Source organism: Cebus imitator, unplaced genomic scaffold (genome assembly GCF_001604975.1).
Source record: "Cebus imitator isolate Cc_AM_T3 unplaced genomic scaffold, Cebus_imitator-1.0 Scaffold351, whole genome shotgun sequence".
NCBI classification, from domain to species: Eukaryota; Metazoa; Chordata; class Mammalia; order Primates; family Cebidae; genus Cebus; species Cebus imitator.
In genome coordinates this window covers 953,677-979,999 of record NW_016107666.1, presented here as the reverse complement: position 1 = coordinate 979,999, position 26,323 = coordinate 953,677, and the positions used below count along the sequence as shown (strand labels likewise).

The window sequence follows — 26,323 nt, the reverse complement described above, 5'->3', positions numbered from 1 at the left end:
GCTCATGCCTGTAATCCCAGCACTTTAGAAGGCCAAAGCAGGTGGATCATGAGGTCAGGAGTTTGAGACCAGCCTGGTCAATATGGTGAAACCCTAAAAATACAAAAATTAGCTGGGCGTGGTGGTGTACGCCTGTAGTCCCTGCTGCTTGGGAGGCTGAGGCAGGAGATCTCTTGAACACGGTAGGTGGAGGTTGCAGTGAGCCAAGATCACACCACTGCACTCCAGCCTGGGCAACAGAACCAGACTCTGTCTCAAAAAACAAAAACAGAAACCAAATGTTAGCGTCGTCCAGAAACATTTAACAGATTTATTTGTAATTATGATAAAGTCGAACTACTGAATTTTGTCCACTGAAACATTTTGATTTGCATTAATGCTTTACATCCCCACATTTATATTAAAAATTCACACACAAATGAAAATGGAAAAACTGCCAATACCTAATTTCAGTCCCCTATTTTTCTACTTGCAATTGTATACTTAAATACCTTTTGACCCCATTGAAGAAAAATACCTAACATTCAGAACTACTGATAACAGGAAAAAGAGATTTTTTTTTTTTTTTTTTTGAGAACGAAATGTTTCCCATCATAGTGGACTTCTAAGCACGTTCTCTACGTATGCAGCGTGCTGCCTTCTTGCATAATTATTACACATTTGGTATGGATAACACATAGGTTGGTGCCTTCAAAAAGGCCAACCAGATAGGCCTCGCTTGGCTCCTGCAAAGCACCAGTAGTTGTGGTCTGGAAGCACAGATCTGTTTTAAAGTCCTGAGCAGGTTCTTGCACCAGATACTAGAAGGGAAGTTTGTGAATCAGTTCAGTGGACTTCTGATAAGGCCTAATTTCACAGAGTGCCACAGTCTCAGGCCTGTAACAATGGGGTTTCTCCACCGTTCCAGTAGAGGGCGCACTCTTGCTAATGGCTTTTGTGGCCAGTTTCTTCCGGGGTGCTTTTCCATGGGTGGATTTGCAGGTAATGTGCTTTGCTTCTCCTTCGCCCAGAGGTGGGTGAGCTAGGGGTGGCGCTGGCATCAGAGAGCCCCAACTACAAACCCAATTCCTCAATAAGTTAGTATGTTTTTCTTAAATGCAGAAAAGTTACAGCAGCTTTATTGTAAACGTCTGGATACCTACTGCCATAGCTACCATTAAGATGACCAGTTTTCTTTTCTGTGTTCCCACCCTTTTCTCCTTTTGCATGTGTTTGTTTTGCTTTGTTGACTGGGTCGCCTCACTAAACTGAGAAGTCTTTGAGGTCAGGTATTGTGCTTTTTACCTCTGTGTTTCCAGTGCAAATATGGTACTTGATCTATGATCCTCAGTAAACTATGGTTGAATCTACATAAATGTTCAAATAAGCAACCCTTTAATATACTCGGTATCAATGCTCTCCAATAGAACTTCCTACAATGAAGTTTCCAGTGATGAAAAGGATCTATAATTCTACATAGTTTAATATTGTAGTCGCTAGCCATGTATGGCTGTTGGCATTTGAAATGCAGTTAATACACCTGAGGAAGTAACTTTTAATTTTATTGACTTTTATTTTATTATATTTGAGGCAGAGTCTCACTCTGTCTCCCAGGCTGGGGCGCCGTGGCGTGATCTTGGCTCACTAGAACCTCCGCCTCCCAGGTCCAAGCGATTCTCCTGCCTCGGCCTCCCGAGCTGCTGGGATTACTGGTGTGTACCATGCCTGGCTAATTTTTGTATTTTTAGGAGAGATGAGGTTTCACCATGGTGGTCAGGCTGGTTTGGAACTCCTGACCTCATGATCCACTCGTTTAGGCCTTCCAAAGTGCTGGGATTACAGATTTGAGCCATCATGCCCCACCAATTTTATTTGATTTTAATTAATTTAACTTCCAATTGCCACACATGGCTAGTGGCTACTGTATTGGACAGTGCACTTCTATATACTTCAGCTATTATTATTCTTTCAATATTTGTTCATTCACTTGTTTATTTCCTTTTTCCCTTCAGCCTTTACTCTTTTCTCCTATTGCTATTAACAAGCTCTAATTATCCCTTTATGTAGCGGGTAAATAGACTGCAGGAGAATGTAAACAGAATGCTGTAGGGTGGTGATTTCAGTCATTGTTTAACTCTTTTTCCTTCTGGGTGGAACTATTTTTCCTGCGGCCTGGCAAATATTTAGCACTTGTTTTGCTAACATTCAGTTTGCACAGCTAAACCAAGATTTTTACAGAATCTCAGTGGGCCGAAATTACATTCCTGGTAGCAATCAAATCATGGTAGCATACAATGTCTGTTCCTGTGCTCCACACCTGCTTGGTTTTGAGACGGGCAGAGTATCTTGCAACATTTTCAAGCTTTCAGCTCAGCTTGAACTTTTTGACAAACTTCAGGGAGGCAAAGAGGAACCGGCCATATTCTATGGGTATCTCAGTTTGCATTCTAGAAAATACCATAAGCTCTCCCCGCGGGGTGCCTTCTCCCGCTCATGAGTGTGCTCTGCTTTATAACCAGAGCACGGCACACAGTAGGTGCTCAGAAATAAGCCGAGTGTCGTTCAGTCACAGTGAAATTAAGAACATCTCAGGTGAGCTAATATTGTTTGGTTATTCAAAACACCTAAAGTAAACTTGATGGGGGCTTTTTGTCAAAAACTTGGAAGGTTCAGCTTGGCTGTGATGGCAAGATAAGGAAGCCCTTATAAGTGTGTTCGCTGGCAAACTGGCCTGAAAACATGAGAATGGATTATCCCCTGGGCTCCTGGCACTTACTTTGGTGTTACAGAAGTAGATTTTCTGATGGCACTTCCTGTTAACCAGGACATTAGTGCTACCTCTTGTCCCCCCATCCCTTTTTTTTTTTTTTGTCCCTAGAAATGGTGTGAAGAAAATAAATAAAAATAAAGCTAAAGGACCAGGCACAGTGGCTCATGCCTGTAATCCCAGCACTTTGGGAGGCTAAGGCGGGTGGATCACCTGAGCTCAGGAGTTTGAGACCGGCCTGGCCAACATGGTGAAAGCCCATCTCTACTAAAATACAAAAACTAGCTGGGCATGGCGGCGGGTGCCTATAATCCCAGCTACTCAGGAGGGATTATATCACTTGAACCCAGGAGGTGGAGGTTGCAGTGAGCCAAGATCACACCACTGCACTCCAGCCTAGGCAACAGAGCAAGACTCCGTCTCAAAAAAAAAAAAAAAAAAAAAAGTAAATACATAAAGAGCTAAAACAACTATCAAGAGAAACTTTTGAACCAAGGTTTGCTTCCCCACCCCCATGATTTAAAGTTGTGATTGGTTTTTAGTAAACTGAAACACTCACTCTCATCATAATTAATGTTTATTAAGTGCTTATGCATCAAGGTGCTTAAAAGGAACCACATCATCTAATCCTCACAGCAGCCTGAAGAGAAAGGCACTGTTATTCCCACTTGACAGATGCAGGTTCCTGGGCACCGAGACATTCAAATACCCACCTTGACTCTCCTGAGTTGGAAAAAGCGAGTCTAAAGTTCCCAACTCAGCTTTGTGTAATGTCGGGTTCCTTTTCTTTGCCAACTATACAAATTTCTATTTTCTTTGCAGAGAAGAGGGATGGGGAAGATTAGAAGTCTCAGAACCCACAGGATAATAAAAGGGTTTCCAAGTGAAAGCTGGAAATGCTACATTTTTAACCAAATGGGCATTTCCTCTGATTGCCGTACCCCTACTGTTCAATTCCTTTTTATGTCCTAATTCATTAAATTATGTGCACATACAGGCTTATTATTTACAGATGTATGCACTCTTAAGTGGCTCACATGAAACAGATGTTTCACGAAAGGTAACAGAGAACAAGTGATGTAAACCGTCCTTTAGTGGGTACTAAGTGAGTATTACGGCCTGTTACCTGCAGGCCTTTTGCTATTATGTCTAATTGCAGTGTCCAGTATGGGGAGGAAGATACAATTTATCTCCTGGAGGAACAAATAAAAATACAACAGCCCTATAAGCAAACATCTGCTTCTCAAAAGACGGTGTGCAGGTGATAGGCAGGTGGTGTTCACTCGGGTAGATGTGTTGAGTGAGTTTTACAAGCAATTTGAGAAAAAAACCCATTGACTTACAGGAGGTAAGGTGTATCGAGCAGACAGACCATCTTTAGCGACCAGTGCTACCATATCAACTAGCTGGAGAAATGAATGAACACCTGTTTCTCAAAACAAGGTTGACATGGCCTAATTGAAATAAGCATGACCAGTCCACCATGTTGCCATAAACTGGGTGACATATGTCAGTAGAGAGTTATTTCAGTACTTCTTCAGAATATCAGAGAGCAGGCTGAATGTAGCGTTTGAATGAATCCTGTAATCCCAGCATTTTGGGAGACCGAGGCGGGTGGATCTCTTGAGGTCAGAAGTTCGAGACCAGCCTGGCCAACATGGTGAAACCTTGTCTCTACTAAAAATACAAAAAATTAGCCGGGGATGGTGGCAGGCGCCTGTAATCCCAGCTACTCGGGAGGCTGAGGCAGGAGAATTGCTTGAGCCCACAAGGCAGAGGTTGCAGTGAGCCAAGATCACGGTACTGCACTCCAGCCTGGGCAGCAGAGTAGGACCGTGTCTCAAAAAAAAAGGAATATCAGAGAGCAATAATAATTGCCCCTCAAAGTCCACCGTGAGATTTATTGTTTATAAATTGTCAGGAGTTCTCTAAGCAATGACAAAAAAAAAAATTCGGAGCAAAAGGATGGTTGAAATTGTGTCATTTTGGACGTTGAAAGCTGGTAACAGTTACAACTGAAATATAAAATGGGACATGAAATATTAAGTGACATCTCAGGATTATTGCATGTATGACCATGAGAGTGCATTTTATTTTGTCTTATGGAGCTCTAAAAAAATCCACGTAATGGATTAAAGGTATTAAAACTCCCATATTCTCTCTGGCTCTAGGCCAGGGAACAAAGCATGATAAATAATCCCAAGAGACAGAATATGTAGGAAGGAATTTTAAAATGTATTTATGGCGGACATATTGACCTCCCTAACTAATAAAAATGTTTACATGAGGTTGGTTTTGAAGCAAATGCGTAGCGCTTACAACACACTATGGTGTTAGTATCTTGAAAATAATGCCCACGTCTCTGTGACATATGGCTGCCATCCTCTGTCTTTACCCTGGAAGTGAGGAAACGCATGAATTTTATAGTAACATGTGCAGTCACTTTTAGGAGGAATAGTTTTGATTTCCTTTATCTTAAAGCAGGGGTGAAAACTCCACCAAATCTGGCCTGTCGCCTGTTTTTGTAAATAAAGCTTTCTTGGAATGCGCCATGCCTATCCATTTACGTTTTGTCTGTGACTGCCTTCCCCCATGGTGGCAGAGCTGAGTGACTGTGACAGAGACCAGACAGCCCACAAAGCCTAAAATATTTCCTGTCTGACCATTTACGAAATTTGCAGACCCTGCCTTAAACATTAAAAAATGAACAGGACTGTGAGAAATAGAAATGTGTACTTGGTTTCTCATTTATACTAATCTCATATGTGGATTCAGGCGGTGAACTCACTTTCATTTCATTTCCTAACTGTGTGACCTTGGCCAAATCATGTAACTTCTCGAAGCTTCAGTCTCCCCGTGTGAATAACGGAGATTTAAAAAAAAAGCCAAGTGCAGTGGCTCACACCTGTAATCCCAGCACTTTGGGAGGCCGAGGCAGGTGGATCACAAGGTCAAGAGATCGAGACCATCCTGGCTAACACAGTGAAATCTCCGTCTCTACTAAAAATAAAAAAAATTAGCTGGGTGTGGTGGCACGCGCCTGTGGTCCCAGCTGGGAGGCTGAGGCAGGAGAATTGCTTGAACCCAGGAGGCAGAGGTTGCAGTGAGCCAACATCGCGCCACTGCGTTCCAGCCTGGGCAACAGAGCGAGACTCCATTTCAAAAAACAAAAAGATCGTGATAATAATCCTCACTCTTCACACGTTTGTCAGGAGAGAGCAAATGGAATATGGTGTGTGAAAACACCCCTCAAGTTGTCCACCCTATGTGTGCTGTTGGCAGGTTCTGCTTAACTGGCTGAAAGTGTTATTTATTTGACATAATATATAATATATAAGGATTTGTATGCACATTTCATTTTTTTCATTCATTTTTTTTTAACCAATATTGAACTTTTGTTATGTACTGGACACTCTTTCAGCCCTGAATATTTAAAGGCAAGGCCGCCAAAATGTGTGTGTGCTAGTCACGCCCCCGATCATGACAGCCTCCGACCCCCATCAGATCCTTTTTCTGGCTGGGGCCATGTTTGCTGTGTGGCATTTTTCAGTTGTCTGTTTGCGTGGGCAGGGGACAGTGTATTCTAACTTCTTTATAACCCAGCATGTATCAAGGGGTCTGATCCCTGGCAGGTGCTCAATAAATATTTGTCAGCAGCTGGATGATGTTGGCTAGTAATCACTGCCTTCTCCTCCCCCAGCCACCTTGCTCCATGCAATGGTTTGGGCCTTTGGGTTTTGAACAGCAATCGAAGGCTCTCGAATGAAAGATCACTGGGGTAAAGAGGGGTTTAAAGAAGCCATTTCTGAGGGGGCTAGGCAGCCTGGATTGGGGATTGGCCAGGAAAACCCCCAAGGAGTGAGAGGCCTTGAAATACTTTGGATTAACGCCTGTGGGCCTGGGAAGGAAAGGACAGTTGAGGGAGGGAAAATTGATGTGACTTGATTTCCTTACATAAGCTTGTAGAGGATCTCTTGGGTACATCAGAAGGGAAAATTATTTTGAGAGGGAAAATGGAAGTGAAGGTCACCAAATCAAGACGGGAAAGAAGGGAAGGTGAATAGCAGTGAGCGTCATCAGCTTAAGCACGATACAGTCATGATAATAATTGCTTGTGTAACACTATTATGTAGAAGGCATTGTGCAAAATACTTTTACAATGATGTTATTTAATGCTCACAACGGTACAATGAAGAATATACTATCATTTTATACAAGCAGAAATTGAGGCTCAGAGAGGTTAAGTAACTTTCCAAAAGTCACACAGCCAGTAAGTAGGAGAGTTAGGATTTGAATCCAGGAAGGTCAACTCCCAAGTTCATACTTCCAACCATATGCCTCGGCCGTCTTGTCTATAAAGGTGGACAAGTTTCGGGAATATCCAAAAAAGACCTGTACCTTGGGGACTGCTCACAGTTGGAAGGTTGGTGAAAATGCCTTTGATTTATTTTTTCACGTTTTTCTTAGCATTTTTAAAAAAGAAAGAATGCTAAAGCACTTTGAAACTCTGTTTTCTCATATCTAGGAATCACTGCTCTGAAAGGGAAAATAACAATGTAGTATCCCTGTAATTTGCACAATTCTTTATAGAAACTTGAGAATCTTTTCAAATGAAATATCAAGTGCATCCTTTGGTGTCTTCTGCTCGGCTCGTGCAGTAACACAGTCTTCATATTAGCCAACTAGAGGGTGCAGTAAGGATACTCACTGTCTACTAGTTAATCCTCCCACCCCCCACCCGCCAACCCCTTGACCTCTTGGGAAGAGAGTAACTCAGCCCCTCATTTGGGGCATGCAAATTCTGTAGACAGTGACAGAAAAGCTATTGCACAACCAATTCTCGATATTGGGTTCATTCTTGTGCCATATGCATATTGGTTAATGGAGTGCACGTGACCTTCAGGTGAGGAGGAGACCCTGCGTAGGGGCTGGAGGCTCCGAGTCCCCTCCTCCTCTGCCTCCCCAAGAGCCCTGGAGCTGGCGGCTGTGCAGGCTCCATTTGGCCTGAGTGACTGCCCCTGACAGTGTGGAGCCACACACCCTGGAACTGCCTCCAGAGGCCTTTGGAATCTGGGTCTAAGCTGCTGCGATTCTCCCTGCTGAGGGCCGGGTTCTCAGCGGGGAAGCTGCAGAAGGGGTTAGTGGGTGTGTTTGCGTGCCTTCTAATTCCTGTGTTTGCTTCTGGGGGACTTTCCTATTTTATTGCTCTGACTGGAAAGAAAACAAGGGCATTATTTCTGTCTCCTTAACTTCTTTCGAGTTTTCCAGTTTTACGTTTGTTCTTTATGCTGGGACAACAGTGTGTCTGTCTGTCTGACTTAGACATATCCTGCATACTCTAAGACTTCCTGCCAGGGACAGCTGCTTGGGACAGGGGTTCTGCACAGTCCTAAGAGGGGATGTCATTGTCTCCTCTTAACACGGGGGGCAGACCCATTCCCTTGAACTTAAGACGATTTATGTTCAAATCCATGCTCTTTATTTACCAACTGTATGGCCTTGAACAACAAGTGACTTAACTATATTTCTGGTTACTTCTTGCCTGTCAAAAAGAAATACTAAGACTAGCTTTTTTTTTTTTCTTTGAGATGGAGTTTCGCTCTTGCCGCCCAGGCTGGAGTGCAGTGGCTTGATATCGGCTCACTGCAACCTCCACCTCCTGGGTTCGAGCAATTCTCCTGCCTCAGCCTCCCGCCTCAGCCTCCCAAGTAGCTGGGATTACAGGCCCACACAACCACAAATTTTTTTTGTATTTTTAGTAGAGATGGGGGTTCACCATGTTGGCCAGGCTGGTCTCGAACTCTTGTCCTCAAGTGATCCGCCCACCTCAGCCTCCCAAAGTGCTGGGATTACGGGTGTGAACCACTCTGCCTGGCCAAGACTAGCTCTCTGATTGGGTCACTCTGGGGATCAGAATAGAGAGCAGGGGCATGACGAGCCTGCAGCGCATGCTCCATGAGTGTTAGCAATTACCGTTGTTGAAATGTTTAACTAGACTCGAGATGGTTCTGTTGTTTTCTGTGGTGACCATATTAGTCACATTCTTGATATGGACTTAATCTACTTTTTCCCTGGATAGTCTAATAATAAAGCATTCGCTATTATTTTTATGTGTTTTTAAACTTTTTGTAGTTTACAGAGTATAAACCCTTCAATGGAGCAAGCATGATTGTCACCTTGATTTTTTCCAGATTAGAAAACTGAGGATCAGGAAGGACAAGTGACTGCTAGTAAAAGGCAGAATTAGGAACTGGGCTCAGACCGTCTGCACTCCAGGACGCTGCAATTTCCACTTCTCCAGAGCTGTTGTATTTTCTTTGCTGTTTCCACTCTTTGATCCCAGAGTCTCCACACCAATAATATCCTCACCCTAGATCAGGGTTTTTCAACCTTAGCACTATCTATAATTGGGACCAGATAATTCTTTGTGGTGGAGGCGGGGCCTGTCCTGGGCATTGTGAGATGTTTTGTCACATCCCTGGCCTCTACCTACTTAGATGACAGCCAAAAATGTCTCCTGATGTTGTAGAATGTCCCTTGAGAGAGAAAATGGTGCTGGTTAAAAACCCTGCCTGGCCGGGCCGTGGTGGCTCACGCCTGTAATCCCAGCACTTTGGGAGGCCGAGGAGGGCAGATCACCTCAGGTCAGGAATTTGAGACCAGCCTGGCTAACATGGTGAAACCCCGTTTCTACTGAAAAATAGAAAAAATTAGCTGGGCACGGTGGCGCATGCCTGTAATCCCAGCTACTTGGGAGGCTGAGACAAGAGAATCACTTGAACCCAGTAGCCGGATGGAGGTTGCAGTGAACCGAGATCCACGCCATTGCACTCCAGCTTAGGCAATAAGAGCAAAACTCTGTCTCAGAAAATTAAAAATCCCTGTTGTAGATAAGGAAGTTGGAAGATAAATGTGTTTGTGGGAGAAGGGGAAAGGTGAAGGTGTGGGGGCTGGTTATCATTTACTGAGCACTTACTGTATGTCAGGCAAATTGCAAGCATTGTCTCTAGTGTACCAACAGGAATCAGGATTAGCTGCATTTTCAGCCAAGGAACCCTGGGGCTCACAGAAATAAAACTCTGGCCATTAGTAAGTGACAGAAGAGAGATTCAAATTCAGGTCCACGCGGCAGCAAAGCTTACCACTTTCCCTCCCCTCCTCTGCACAGTCCTATGTAGGCTCATGGCATTTTCTTTTTTTTTGGGAACCAAGAACACCCACACAGTGAGGATTAAATCAGTTTCAAAGTTATTTTGAGGCCGTTCATATGGCGCATACCTGTAAGAAACAAAGCAGAAAAATTTCTTTGCAGCAAAATTCTGAGTAAGCCAAGCAACTATTTTATTGAGAAAGAGGGTTTTGGCTAAGTTCTAGTGTAATCGATCACACTTGAACTTCCTCAGATCTTAGAGGAGTCACAAGGTATGTGACAAAGCATCATTTTATTGTTGTCTTCCAAGTATTTCCCAGTTACTTTTCTGTCAGGCTGGTACCAACGTGGTTTCCAATAGGTATATAGTACATAAGCAAAGAATGTACGTGTATATATCTGAAATGAATGTGAATGTGTATATCTGAAATGATATATGTGTTAACGCTCCTGTTTTAATCTACTCTGTGTGCAGGAAATTTGATCAGATAAAAAATGTCATTTATTAGTGTGATAGTTGCTTTTGTAAAAATTATGGGAATCCCGATAGAAGTGAATGTGGAACTGAGTCACTGGATGTTGAGGTAAACTCTTCTCCGTATTAAGCGGATCTTAAGATTGCAAAGCAATTAGTTTCATGTACACATGACTCCGGAGACCCGTTCTAGCATTTGTTCACTTAATGTAGTTTGGTTTCTGATGCCTCCAGGTTCAGATCATTAATAAGCAGTTACATGTGTCGGCCTGTTAAGCGACTGTAAGAGAATTTATTTGAACCCTGGCATAAGCTATCTTAGTATGTCCTAGATAGAAAATGTCTGTTTAAAACGTCACGCAAAACAGCCTGTGAGATAATTTTTGAATATACTCCTTGTGGTGAGAACACATATTATAAAAATGAAATGTTGGTGTTGAACGTGTCCTGGTACCTTGTAGAAACAGGACTGCACTTCCCATAATAAAAGCCAGTCCCAGGAATAATGTCTGCTGCTGGCTGTTAGCTCAGACAGGTGTCACTACAACAAGAGTGATTAGTGGGTCCTGAGCCTAACTCTCTAAGGCCCAAACTGTCTTGTCAAATTTAAGCATATCTGGAATCAAATCAGCGTTTGGAAACTTAGAACCATGAATTAAAAGCAAGAAAGTTACAAAGTTCTGCAGTTCTCACATTTGAGTAAGTGCTCCTGATCAGACCAAACTCTGTGACCTTCCTAGCCTAGGAAATAAATTGGGGAGATGGAAAATGAGAAGTTAAAAAGCTGGGGGTGGGGGGGGGAGGTGGTTGGTGAGGTAATAGTAAACATATTAAGTCATTTAAATCTTAAGTCTGAAAGCATTGTTGTGTTTTAAATTTCCTAATTCTAAGGTACTCAGTTTTCCCTCTCTTCCCCATGGTTTCCGGGAAGGAGTAAATGAACTAATATCTATTAAGCACTTTACGTGGCCCCTGACACAGTGAGTGCTCGGTAAATAGTAATTACTATTAGTTCAGGCTCCTCTGGTGCAGCTTTGAACACACTGCCAACTAAATGCCACTGCCAAAATTCTGCGAGAGCCAACGAAGACTTCTGGTTTATGGTGAGCATAAACACACATAGCCTGAAGATCTTAATGCATTAAGAACTTAACAAGGTAGAGTATTTAGTAAGGACCTGTGCAAAGGGCAAATTGGCAGTTCTGATGCTAAATTAACTCAGCAAGACATTTTTTATTTTAGGGTGTCTAAAGCATCAATGTGTATAAAAATGACCAAGGAGTTTTGTTTAGGATGCTTATTGTGATTCTACATTTCTGGGGTGGGGCCAAGATTCTGCTTTTTTGTTTGTTTGTTTGTTTCCTGAGACAGAGTTTTGCTCTTGTTGCCCAGGCTGGAGTGCAGTGGCGAGATCTCCGGCACCACAACCTCTGGCTCTCGGGTTTAAGCGATTCTCCTGCCTCAGCCTCCCAAGTAGCTGGGATTACAGGCATGCACCACCATGCCTGGCTAATTTTGTATTTTTACAAGAGATGGAGTTTCTCCATGTTGGTCAGGCCGGTCTGGAACTCCCAACCTCAGATCATCCGCCCACCTCAGCCTCCCAGAGTGCTGGGATTACAGGCATGAGCCACCGCACTCAGCCAAGATTCTGCATTTTGACAAGTTTCCGGATGATACTGATGCTGCTGGTCCAGGACCACACTTGGCAGAGCAAGGTTTTATTAAAGACTCAAAAACCAGAATCTTTCCCCTAGCCCCTCCTTCTGTCCCCTGCCTATATTCAGCACCTGTTGCATGTGTGGTCAGAATAGCAGGGTTTCTCATAACCCAGCTCCAGTCCTCAGCCAGGATCCCGGGTGACCTGGGCAAACACTTCTTCAGGGTCAGGGGCAGGTTACTGAGTCAAGACTGCCAAAGCCCCACAGTGATATTTTCCTTCACTCCCCATCCTCCTATCTCCCTAGCCTGCCCCGAACCGGGGACTAATCTTGGAGCTGCTTAATAATAACAAAGCCAGCAGCAGAGTGAGGCAAGACGATTTCAAAGCTGAGTTTTTCTTGTTTAGCAATTACCTAATTTCAGGATGCGATTCACAGATTTGCAAAACCCATGTGTGTGGAAACCGTTTCTCCTCGAAGATGATTAAAAGCAGATCCTCTCCCGAAAAAGTGACATAAAAATAAAGTGAGTGACAGTATGGAGTCTTGCCGTGCCCCAAATGTTTAGATGCATGCAAATTACGTTTTAATAAAATGTCTACATACGTGCTCATACACGCATGCGCACACGCAAGCAGCAGAGAATCTGGTTCTAATTACTTGTACTTTAGTTGAACTTCGGCGTTTCCTTTGACTCTCTCCCTAATGTATGTGAGCTGTAGGCTTTGCAGTCCTGCAGTGAATCCACGGAAAAAGGGGGGAAAAAGTCCAGATCAGCTCTCTTTGGTGCCAACAAAAATGAAGCCCAAACGAACGAACGTTTTGACCAAATGCATCACTTTGGTCTTCTCCCTTAATTAGCTGAAATTACTCCCTTCCACCGGGATTTGGAGCGCTGGGCTCAAAACTCCCCTGGGGCCATGCAGGAAATGTCTTTTGCTTTATAACCACTTTTTCTTTTAAAGCTCAGCTGCCCAGAGAGTGCATTAAAATAGTCTTAATCATAGAAGGTTCTAGTAAAAAGGCTGGGCTTTCCTAATGCACGATGCCTGCCTGTCTGTAATCAGGCCCAACCTAAAATCCTGAAATCTGTCAACATGGTTTAGCCAGCCGTAAATTAGTTCTCACAAAGAAAAAAAAAAAAAAAAAAAAAAGGTATACTGAGCTCTCTTAAAAATGTTATCTGCTACTTAATCTAACCTTTAGAAAAATGCCAAGCATGTAAGGAATTGTGAAGGGAGCTATTGTGGAAGACTTTCTGTGTGTTTAAATGACACTCAGGTGTGTTGTAATAACAAGGACATTTATACTGTGTTTTCTCAGGTGAGTTAAATTCGTAAGTGCCAAGTCCTTTTAACAAGCAGCAATGTTAATTTCTTTTATTTTGGGACTGAATCAACCCTAGAGTGTTTAAGAAAGCTTTGTCAGTGGGAACTCGGGATTTCTGCTTTTGTACCATCCCAGTCGGTGGAGATTTTGTTTAGCTTTGTTTTTGTTTTGTCTGCAAACAGCCTCTGAGTTTGAAGTCCTTTTAAAGGACTGTCTCTCAAAATGCAATAGGGAGAACTGTGCCAGTCCACAATGAGAGAAGTTCAGACGTTATTTTATGTCCATTAAATCTAATTGTTTATTTAAAAAGTTGGAGCTCGTGCTTTGGACGTCTTTGTTTTTCCTTAACTCCTGCTTCCTGGAGATTCGTTTGTATTGAATCTTATCCACGCATGAGGGGTTGGGGCAAAGACTAAGACATGGTGCTTCACCACTGATAGTCTGAAAAACACGAATTTAAAGCAAATGCCTTCCTTCCCAACATCAAGAATTCTCCTGCTGCAGACCACACTTGGAGGAACATTGATTTAAAGGCAAATGAGTCCCATCACTAATTTATTATACAAGGAAAGGTATTCTAGCTTTGTTTTCCTTAGTGATAGTCATCTGTATGTTGTGGGGGGTCGAGAGGTCTAAAACGGGCTAGAAGCTTCCGAGGATGCAGGTTTGGTTTATTTTCGTCTTCCCTGAGACTTACTGTCTCCACTGGTGTGTGCAGCTCTCTCAGCATCACTGGTGCTGACTGTGCTCTGGGCGGGGACCCACTGAGCCACGCATCCATCGCACCCGACTAGCAGCAGTTCCTCTGACTTGCCCATTCCCTGACCAAGCAGGGCAGCCCATCTGGTTAGCAATTTGGATGCCACATTGGAGGCTGCTGCTTGTTGGGCATTCAGTCAGCAAACAGAACTGAATAAGTCAATAAGTAAGCAAGGAAATAAATAAAAGCAGGAGACAAAAAGCAGATCCGAAATATTCCTCAAAGACTGCTTCTCCAAACGGATCACATCAGGATGGCTGCAGTGTAGTTGTTTTATTGAATGACACAAGCCTCCTTTTTCCCCCTGGGAAGTCTAAAAACTGCTTTTTTGGCCTGCCTGAGATCGCTGAATGAGCTAATACAGAACACATTGTCTGCTGAGCTGGCAGAGTTTTCGAGCAAAAATTTTATCATTCCATAGACTGATTGTGCTTGCCTGGAATAAGGAACAAATGTTTGAGGCCTCTCAAGGGCATTTGATGAATCTAACTCTAATTTAAAGGGACTAATAGATTATTGATTTAAGCAGGATGACAGTGAACGGATCAATGGCTGAGCCCTCTGTCTACCTTAAATACCAAAAACGGCTGGTAAAAGGAAGGCCATGGGCTGTTCCCATGCTTGTTTCCCACTGACTTTTTTGGGGGGTGAAGAAGGCAAAAAGGAAAAGAAGCTCTAATCAGCTTTGCTGAAGTGTGTTTTTGCTACCTTACCAAGAAGGCAAGAGATTGCATTAAAGTACAAATCTTTGATATTGATGCCATATTTTGTTTGTAATTCTAGGACTTGTCTTGGCATGTTTGCCTGAGGCTAGCTCTGATGATCTGACGGACTGTACTACTGAAATTTTTCTTTTCTTTTTTGCCTTGCATTGTTATCACTGTTATACGCTACACAGAGGAAATAAGACCACTGGCTGGCAATTTTGAGGGTGATATTTGAATATGTATATAGTCAAATATTTAATTTTTTATTACCAGCAGGAAAATTTTTCTAAAGATGTTTTTTTTTTTGATCACACAAAACACTTTTCCCTTTTTGTTTTTGTGGCATTTGTAGTTTTCAAATTATGTTCCTTTATGGCATTTGTAGGATTCAAATTATAAAAATAGTAGAGAGAACCAATTTATCCTTCAAAAACATAGCCCGATCACTTCCTCTTGGAAGGCTCCCTTGATTTCTCCTGGATAAATAAGGCCTACAGTTCTCTCTGTCATTATATCAGTAGTTCTCAAGCTACTTCCATTTGGATTTGCCTGGGAATACCGTTTATTTTTATTTATTTTTGCTGTTTTGAAATCTTACAGTCTGCTAAAAGGGAATTTTTTTAAAAAATATCACAATTCCTAGCTTAATTCCCAGACATTCTGGCATAATAGATCTGGGATACAACTTGGTCGTTAGAATGTTTAAAAGCTCCCCAGCTGGTTCTAATGTGCAGCCAAGTTTGGAACCCACTGTATTATCATTGTTGGTTTATTCTTCACTAGGCCATATTTGTCACGGACAAGGAATTATATACTATCAGTGTCCATCCATAGCATATAACACACCGCCTGGTATGTTACGCCACTCAGCCAAACAAGTGATTGAACACATGAACAGCCTGAGGATCTATTGTACTCCTATGAGAAAGTTCTTAGAATTGCTGGCGAAATCACCACAGCCTTAATAAAAGTCCGAGGCTCTCACTATTGATTACTTACAATAGAACATTTTCATTCATGGCAACCGTTCAGGAAAAGCCTTCTGGATTCATTCATTCATTATAAATGACTCTTACCCTTAGGAAAAGATCCAATCTTTGTACAATGTTTTGGGAGCTTTAAAATCCAGTAGATTTCCCATTTCTTGTGTGCTGTGCCCCACGTTTCTTGGGTATCAAATTATGCACAATTTTGTTTCCTTTCTTTGAGAAGATAAAATGCTGGACTGCCGTCACTGCGTGTGTTTGAAGTGGCATATTTATGGAAATTACTACCCACTTTTGAAATTCAGGGCATAATTCTGACAGCTGATTTCAGCCCTACCAGAATTCTATTTACAACGTTCCTAAACAAGCCAGATTAGCTGTTCTGCATGAGGGAGTAAGACCTTAAAACACCCACCCCCGCCATACACACCCTTCTGTGAAGAACTCAATGTGAGATTGATCAGAGTGGTGACGACATGGCTCTGCCAGTTGTTGAAGCACGTGGATGGAAGTAGAAGCGTGCAAACCACTCCAAAAGGTTTGAGAGGCATCTGGGGAAAAGCTCACATGTGTTGATATCAGCAGTGTAAATCCACACAGCCTTTCTAGAAGTCAGTCTATCAACATGCTTTGAAAACAAAATATTTTTTCAGAATCTTAATGTGTAAAAAATAAAAATATTTTTAAAATAATGACTTTTGAACTGATATACTTCAGTAATTTATTCTAAGGAAATAAAGACGTGCTAAGATTAGCTACAAAAATGTTCATCACAATGGAATGTTTTCTGTCAAAAATATTTAGTGACAAGGAAATAAATTGATGACATCATGGGTTAAACAAAGTCCCAAACAGTCTCAGTATAATTCCACGTTAGTAGACAAACCCGAAGCATTTAGGTGCATAGAAAAAAATTCTGGAGGGTTGTACACAGACAATTTTTCTGAGTGAAAAGATTGTGGGTGATTCTGTGTATATTTTTTCTTAGATTTTTAACAAAGTGATGTTTGGTAATTTAACAAGTAGTGTTTTCTTGTTAATTTGCTTTCAGTGAAGCTGATTAGCTCAGTGAGAGAAATGCTTTTGCATTTACAGCTTGATAGCTGATAAGCTTTAGTGACAACTCAGATGCCAACCCTTCTATAAAACAGTTGCTACCACTGTGCCAACTTAGCCAAAGTAAGGGCTTCCTGTCTGCCAGGAATAATGTACTCAAGATTGATATCTTCATCCCAGATACCTCTGTTCTAACCAGTAAAGGCTTTAATAGATTTATCTACTAGGACCTGCACTACTGTAATGAATTGATTCCAAGATTCTTCTGAATTATGAAAATACTATAATTATAGCTGATTCTGTTCCAAAGGGCTAATGAATTTCTTTTTTAAGGAAGCAAATGAGTATAAGAGAGCTATTTGATTTCTAATTTTATCATTTAACAACTTAGAGGGGCACTTAGTGCTCAGAACAAGGAAGAAAAAGGAAAAAGGTTCATGCACTGATTCAACAAATACTTATTGATTGTCTGCTATGTGCCAGGACTGCTTCTAGTCCTGGAACACAGGTGTATGCAATGCAGGTTGAGTTTCTTTGCCTTAGGAAACTCAGTATTCAGAGTATGGGGTGGGGGGCAGATGTAGAATATAAAATCATACACAAATATCTAAAATTTGAATGCAGGGTTTTACAGAAATTAAATAGTGAGACAGAGCGACCAGGAGTGGGGAGAGGTATTTTAATGAGAGAAGTCACCTCTGAGAAAGTAACATTTGCTTTGAGATCTAAGAAGTGAAAAACAACCCGATATTTGAAGGTGTAAGAATTTCCAGAAAGGACAGATGGTTATTGCAGTAGTTATCAGTTGGTATAAGAGCTTGGCCTATTCAAAAGACAGAATAGATGCCAATTACGTAGAAACTCAATAAATTAGGGGACTCACTGAAGGCAGTGATGCTGCTAAAAAAGACCATGTGATGAGAAGCCTTGTGGAACATACCAGGGAGTTTGACTTTGGTCTAATGACTATTGGAGGGCTTTAGATAGGCTAGTGAAAGAGGTAGCTTTTAACATTTGAAAAACTATCTTGACTACTTGTTTGAAGAAGAGACCCTAGGTAGGAGGGAGGGGCATAAAGAGACCAAAGAAGAAGCTATTGCAGCAGTTATGAGAGGTGATGGTGGATTACTAGCATGGTGCGGTAGCAGGATAGCAATACGGGGATGGATTAACAATAAGTTTAGCGGATAGAGTCAACCTGACTTGCTGAACACTTGCCTGTAGGATAACGCAGTCAGTAGTATATCTATTCTGGGAGATTATAAGCGGTAGGTCAACTGGAAACTTTATATTCCGGGAAAAATACTGTATATTTAAAAAGCAATTTGAAGACAAGAAGATTCTGGAACATTCTTTAACCACTTTGAATTCCCCATGCTGATTTCCATCTTACTTTGTGAGCATTTTTTACTTGTGATAGAAGTAGAATCAGCTCTTGCTTTGACTCTGAGTACAACCCTGGAGAATAGGGGTAGGAGAACACTCCATTCTGTATTTTGTGAACTCCCATTTCCCATGGAATTTGGGTGTTTAGATAATGGGATGGAGGATTATGTATTTTTAGATCTAGAATAAAGAGTAACATGACTTAGAAGTGAATCGCACCACTCTGTGTCATCATTAGTTTTAACCTGCTGCCTCTCAAACATCAATTGCACATTTAGTCATCTGGGGATTTCGTCAGAATGCAAATTACGATTCCACAGGCCTTAGCTGGGGCCTGATACTATGTTTTCTAATAAGATCTTAAATGATGCTGATGTATGTTGGTCCAAGGAGCCTTCTTTGAGTAGCAACGGTCTCACTCATATTGTCGAATTTTTGTTTTTTGAGATGGAGTTTCACTCTTGTTGCCCAGGCTGGTGTGCAATGGCATAATCTCAGCTCACCACAACCTCTGCCTCCCAGGTTCAAGAGATTCTCCTGCCTCAGCCTCCTGAGTAGCTGAGATTACAGGCATGCACCACCACACCTGGCTAATTTTGTGTTTTCAGTAGAGGTGGGATATTTCCGTGTTGGTCAGGCTGGTCTGGAACTCCTGACCTCAGGTGAACTGCCTACCTTGGCCTCCCGAGGTGCTAGGATTACAGGCGTGAACCACCTCGCCTGGCCACCCATATTGTTATTAATGCAGATCAGTTATGCCTGCATCATGCTAAAGACTCTCCCCATATACTTGGTTGAATGACTGATTTGGGCATTTTCTTCATTTGTCCAAAGGAAACTTTTAATATATTTATTTATTTATTTTTGAGACAGAGTCTTACTCTGCTGCCCAGGCTGGAGTTCAGTGGCAGGACTTTGGCTCACCTCAACCTCTGCCTCCCGGGTTCAAGCAGTTCTCCTGCCTCAGCCTGCCGAGTAGCTGGGATTGCAGGCACCCACCACCACGCCCAGCTAATTTTTGTATTTTTAGTAGAAACAAGGTTTCACCATGTTGGCCAGGCTGGTCTCAAACTCCTGACCTCAGGTGATCCACATTCCTTGGCTTCCCAAAGTGCCAGGATTACAGGCGTGAGCTACCACGCCCAGCCCAAAGAAAATGTACTTTTGGTTAAGTGAGCGACAGGGTCAAGTCATTTGAGACTCCACATGAATCAGAAGCTACTGGGGTTTGTAGTGTGAGTATCTGACTTTGTGTCTTGGCTCTACCACTGCCCTGTTGGTCTTAGACAAGTCCCTTCCTCTGCGTTTCTGTTTCTGTTGTGGGTAAAGTCGATAAAAGCCATGGCCCTCACGGTGCTGTGTGAAGTGTGAACTACGACCGAGAGTTGTATGAGATGGCTTTGTAAATTGTAGAGCACCACGTCGATGTCAGTATCACCGCTGCTGGGCCTACAATGATAGCTGTCCTTATTGGCTCATCCTTGCTAGTGTTATTGCTGAATTTGGGGCAGAAGAATATGAATTCACTGTTGAAAAAAGTAATGCACTAAAATGCATTTTCTCTTCTTTTTCCCTCTGTCCCGTCTCCACTGCAGCGATTGAAACACAGAGCACCAGCTCTGAGGAACTCGTCCCAAGCCCTCCATCTCCACTTCCTCCCCCTCGAGTGTACAAACCCTGCTTCGTCTGCCAGGACAAATCATCAGGGTACCACTATGGGGTCAGTGCCTGTGAGGGATGTAAGGTGAGTACTCACACCTCTGTGCCTGCTGAAGTCTCATTCTCCATGTGCCTACCCAGCTCCAAAAATGGACTGGATGTGTAACATCACTTCCAATCAGCGTGGTGAATTCCCTTATATTCGATGGGTTTTATTACTCTCTTATATCTCTTTAGTTTAAAATTCAGAAACTTCTGCAAATGACTGAATAGGGCTAAAGGTTCTAAGGCCCTTAAAATACCCCGGCATAACAATTATTTTTAGATCATAAGAACCAGTTAGGCCAGGCACAATGGCTCACGCCTATAATCCCAGCACTTTGGGAGGCCAAGGCAGGTGGATCACTTGAGGTTAGGAGTTTGAGGCCAGCCTGGCCAACATGGCAAAACCTCATCTTTTCTAAAGATACAAAAATTAGCCAGGCGTGGTGGCAGGTACCTCTAGTCCCAGCTACTCGGGAGGCTGAGGCATGAGAATCTCTTGAACCTGGGAGACAGAGATTGCAGTGAGCTGAGATCACACCACTGCACTCCAGCCTGGGCAACAGAGCAAGACTATGTCTTAAAAAAAACCAGGGTTGGAAGAATCTCGAAAAGCATCATCCGGTTTCTCCTTAGAACATGCCGTCTGGTGTCTGTAGTTTGATTTTATTTTTAAAATGACTGACAGTCCACTGAATCAACTTGCAGGGAATCCGAGGTTGAAATTGGGATTTATCTCCTAGCTATTTCCTCAGCCCTGTGGCCTTTGAATTACAGCTTGATTTTCAGCCTGTAGGGACTTGCTACTGTATGTATGTCGTAAATTCAGGGGAGCTGGATTTAAAATTCCTGCCTACAGAATACTGGAGGCTGAACATGTGTCAGAGAGTAGTATATGGCTGCTTTGAATCAAGCGAGACAATTGTTATCAAGTCCAACAGTCTTAATTGAGTGAAAGAGCGTCTTATTTTTTTCAAGAGAGAAAAGAAGCAATGACCTCATAGGCAAATACAACTAACTCATCCATAAAAAATTTCTCAAAGGAACTATGGCTGTCTTGAGCTAGCCCTTCCCTAGATATATAACTTCTTTAAGTCCTCTCTGGATGGTTGTTTAGATCTGTTGTTTATACATCTAAATTGCATGATTCATTTGTAATTGTTAACATGTTGGAATAATGTTACGGGTACTCCATGGCATTTTATATTTGGCTTATCGGAGTTAGCACTTCACCGTATATATTGGTTAGCCACTGTTGGATAACAAACCATCCTAAAACTTAATGGCTTAAGACAACTATTCTTTATTTAGCCTGCAATTCTGCGGGTCAGCAGTTTCAGCCAGACTCATCTGCATGGTTTATCTGGACTTGGCGGGGCTCCACCATGTATCTCTGGACAGCTGCAGGGTAGCTAGTTGGCTCTGCTTCTAGGGGTGCTGACCGTGGGCTGGGGAGACTCAGCTCTCTTCTGTGTGATCCCTCATTCCCATCAGGCTGGCCCTGGCTTGTTCGCAGAGGCAGGGTTCCAAAAGAGAGAACAAAAGCACATAAGGTCTCCAGAGGCTTAGGCTAAGGCTAAGAAGCATCTCATTACGACTTCTGCTACACTATTAACCAAAGAAAGTTGTAAGGTCAGCCTAGACTCAGTAGGTAGGAACATAAACTCAACTTTTTGTTTTTCTTTTAAATAAAATAAAACTCATGTGTCAACTTCAAAATCTTTTTTATAGACTTGGGGGTCTCACTGTGTTGCCCAGGCTGGTCTTGAATTCCTGGGCTCAAGTGACCCTCCCACCTTGCTTCCCAAAGTGCTGGGATTACAGGTGTGAGCCACCTTGCCCAGCCCCACTCAACTTCTTAATGGGCAGAGCTTCAAAGTCATAAGGGATATAGATATGGAGGGGCCGGGGGAATGGGTGTTATTTTTGTAATCAGACTACCGTACTGCATGTCTGATTGCCTATGAACACAAGGTGGACGGGGACCCAAGGAAGCGTGTCATACACAGTCTGGATATAGTGGGTGATTAAAGATTGAACAGATGAGTAAAGGTGACTCAGCCCCTCAAAGTCATTTTGTGAATTTTTCCTTCTTTTCAAATCATTTAAATAAACACTATGGTTTATTAATATCATAAATAAGGTAAGGCCAGTCTTGGGAAATTCACTGAAGGCTTTGGGACATCTCTCTGCCTCGGGGATTGTGCTATGTTATGGCAATTCCCTTTTCTCCTGTAGATTCTGACACGGTAGTCAGGAAAGTTATATGGGCAACCAGTTGGCAGCTGGCTAAAAAGCGAGACATTTGTTCATTCAATGATTGCTTTATTATTGGTAGCCCCAAGCTGAACCTACTTAAATTTGTCCTGAGATTTGGAAAGTTTTCATTGGAATAGCTAGCTCATTCTGTCCACTTGTTGTGCAACATATAAATAAATCATTTTCTAATGTTTATTTGAAAAGTAAATGAAAAGATTCTTCTTTATTTCTGAAAAAATGTTAAGTAATCTCACGTCCAGAAATCTGAATGAGATATGCTATAACTCGGCTTACCTGTTCTCATCCTTATCCAGCGTGTCTCTGTAGCACACACGGAGCTGCATATGAAGCTGTTTCATGATCCGTACAGAACAAACTGTTGTAATCAGCTCATAGGCAGTGAGTTCTCTGACCTTTGTTTGGTATTCTGACTCTTTTTAGGAAAGACCCCAACAAAAACAAAACCCATACCAGCACGAACAACTTTGATAAACTCAGTTAAATGAAACTCAGTTAAATGATAGTCATATTACGGTGTATTTTTTTAACAGAGTTATAAACCCAATAAGGTCAGATGAGTTCGGCCGCCAGTTGAATTTGACAATTTCTGTGTTGTGGATGGATTGCTTTTCTCCCTGGTCATTGAGAAAGAGTTGGTCTATATTTAGGCTTGCAAATGTGTTGCATAAAAAATAGAAAATAAAAACAACCACGATTCTACCCTGGGAGAGAACCCCTGTGAATCTCAGCTTTTGTATAAGTATATGCATGTTGTCATTGTTTCACAAAAATGGAATTGTGTGTTGTACACTGGTTTTCAGTTAATCTTTAATAATCTTTTCTGACCCAAATTTAAGCAACTGCACAGCTTTTATGGTTATGCAATTAATATAGTAGTTTACGGTTATGTCATAATTTATTTAATCCCCTGTTATACAATTAAGGTGCTTACAGTTTTTTTCAATTATAAACAACACTTTAACGTATAACCTTTAGGTATATCTCTGAAAATTTTCTTAGAATAAATTAGTATAAGTGAAATTTCTTGATCAGTGGCTTTGTATATTTTTAAGGCTTTTGAATCAGATGGCCAAAATGCCCCCTAGAAAAGGTGTCTGAATTATCTAGTAGCCCATAAAAAGTTAATCCTTTCGGAAAGTATCTATTAGGAACCTCTCCCTTGTGTTATAATAAGGTAATGAATCCAGAAGCAACTTTTCTTCTTGAATTCTTCCTCTATTTAATTTGATATTTACAGTGGGCCCTGTGTGTGATGTCTTGTTAGGATACCAGCAGATGCTCCATAGGCTGCTGGTTGACCTGTAGAAACTGACCCAAGCTTTGTGTAGAAATTGGAGTTTACTACTGTGAGCTGAGAACCTCGGCTCTAAAGTAGGGCTCCTAAACAGAGCCTGGTATATCTTCAGGATAGACCAGGAAATCAAAATTTACTGCTATGAGCTGCGAACCTCTGCTCTAAAGTAGGATTCCCAAACAGAGCCTGGTATATCTTCAAGAAGTAATGCCCACAGTGGCTTCTGTCTGTCATAACCAGGATGGCCTAATTGACTGTTATTTGGGGAAGAGAACTTTCCATCTTCCCAGGGACTGGGTGACAGTCTCAGCCTCTGCTGCAGCCATACGATGCTGATCAGAATTTAACAAATGGGTTGTGGTCCATCTCTGGGAATGGTTGGTCAGTGGCTGTTGTATTGACACAGTGCTACCATGGCAACATAATCACCAGACGCACTGCAGGGATGCCCCGTTTAGGGAGTTTCCAGCTGAGCACTGGCAGTTTTTTTGTAGGGGACAAAGAGTACACAAAATGAACGTGCAGTGGTGGTTAGCCAAGAAGGTTTCACAGTACAAAATAATAATGCAAAAAAAAAAATAAATAAAAAATAAAATAAAATAAAATAATAATGCAGTATTAAAAAGAAAATAATAGGACAAAATAAAATCAAATAATGTCTTTAGAAAACAGTCTTATTGCTCCTAACTAAAATTGAATGCAAAAATTTGGGCCTTAATTATATTTTATATTTCCATTTTTATAGCTTTTGAAGCAGGTGAAGTCTAGAGTCAGAATGCTGGGATTTGAATTCTAGCTAGACTACTTACTAGCTTGGTGCAACGCCCTCTTTTCTCATCTGGAAGAATGGGGGTGATATTACCTACCTCATGGTATTGTTGTGAGGATAAAATGTTTTTACTCTGCATAGAGCATATAGAAGAGTACCTAGCACATAGTAAGTGATAGGTACTAAATAGCACATACATACTTAGTTATTGTCTGTTTTATCATTAAGTTATTATAGTGACTTCTGCACACAGTGATGTAACATCAGTTATAATCTTAGTACTCTTCTTGTAGTGTGCTTTCTCCAATTCTTCATTCTTTTGTACTGAAATAACACTGGCTGTTTCCTTCAAGGCTCAAGTTAAGACCCAGCTACTCCATGGAGCCTCCCTGTATTACCCTAGTACAGGGTTTGGCAAATTGTTTCTGCAAAGAGCCAAATAGTAAATATTTCAGGCTTTGAGGGCTACGTGGTCTTTGCTGCCATTATTCAACTCTGTCATTGTAGCATGAAAGACACTGTAGATAGTATGTACAAAAAAAAAAAAAGAGAACGGCTATATCTCAGTAAAACTTTATTTACAAAAGCAGTGGACCAGATTTGGCTCTTGATGACGTTTTTCCTTCTCACAATTTCTAAAACTCAGAAGCTGGTGTCCCAAGGCTCTTATGCCAGAAGTAGCAAGCCAGCTGGTTTTGGTGGGCTGCAGCCTGGGACTGCTGCTCCTCTTCCCCAGTGCTAAAAAGAGTTCATGTCCACCTGCCTACGGCTCCATGGCTTAGAAGCTGTGAGGCATGTCTGGTCATTCCTGTATCCTGCCAGTCACACTCAACTCCCACTTTCTCGTCATCCAAAGTCAGAGAAATTAGCAATATCCGTATAATTGAGCTACTTCCAGAAATATCTGGCATCCTTCCTTGGAGAGGTTTCTGGAACATATTCTATGCTGTTATATCAGTTAGCTTTTTCTTGTTAATCAGTTATTAACAAATCACTCAAATGCATAATGTCTTAAAATACAGACATTTATTATTCAGGATAATTCTGGACAGATCTTCCTCTCTTGGCTGACTTGGCTTGGTCCAGATGATCCAGGATGGCCTCACTCACACGTCTGGGCCTTGGCAGGATGACCAGATCTTCTCCCCATGCTGTTGCTCACCTTTAGCCTAGCCTAGGTTTCTTCACATGGTGCATGGATTCCCATCAGTAATAGAAGACAATCACTGTTTATAAACACTTTTCAACCTCTGCTTGCATCACGTTTGCTAATATCCCCTTGGACAAACAAATTAAATGACTATGCATGGATTTTATGGGTGAAGAAATAGACTTCACCTCTGAAGGGGTGAAGTGACAAAGTCACCTTGCAAAAGGGCGAGCCTCCCAGAGCTTGCGTTTGAATTGCATACTGTCTTCTATTACTCCCTAGTTTTATGGGCAAGTTTCTTCTGACAACCACATTCTCTGATCATTCATCCTTAAGCATGTATCTGTTGAACACCTGCTAAGTTTCAGGCCCTGTGCTGGGTGCTAGAGATAACAACAGTGAACATGACAAAGTTCCTCATGAAATTGAGTGGCTCACACAAGGGACAGGTAATAAACAATTCAAAGTTGGAAGACAAACAGAATGGTCTGATAAAGAATAATTTGGGGGTATTCTATTTCATAGGGATCAAGAGGGCCTGATGTGATGGGGGTGAGGTGGGATCCCATGGCCGAGAAAGAACCAGCTGTCTGAGTCATAGTGGGAAAGTATTTTAGGTCAGAAACCAAACACTAGGATTCTGGGACCATTTCGACTTCTCCTGGCTATGTCCATTGACTTCTCTGGGCCTTAGCCTATCTGTAAAAGGAAAGCAAATCCACAAGTGTGAACCCAGCCCCATGCCAAATAAAGACATAAAGGCAGCAAACCCAATAATGACACTGATTTCCTGTGAGGGCTGGCTTACCTGGAGTGGGAGGTCTCCAATGTCTGCAGGTCCAAGTGTGGAGTAGGAGAAGAAGAAAACTATCC

At 42.0% G+C, this 26,323-nt stretch overlaps 1 protein-coding gene across 4 annotated transcripts in view; it reads left to right on the top strand.

Moving 5' to 3' along the window:
- RARB (retinoic acid receptor beta) overlaps positions 1 to 26,323 on the top strand; it is a 410,353-nt gene that overhangs the window by 250,109 nt on the left and 133,921 nt on the right. For all 4 annotated transcript variants that reach the window (XM_017506224.2, XM_037730540.1, XM_017506226.2 and 1 more), the window contains exon 2: positions 19,852 to 20,000. In XM_017506224.2, coding sequence (XP_017361713.1) covers positions 19,852 to 20,000 — 149 coding nt within the window. The remainder of the gene's footprint in view (positions 1 to 19,851; positions 20,001 to 26,323) is intronic.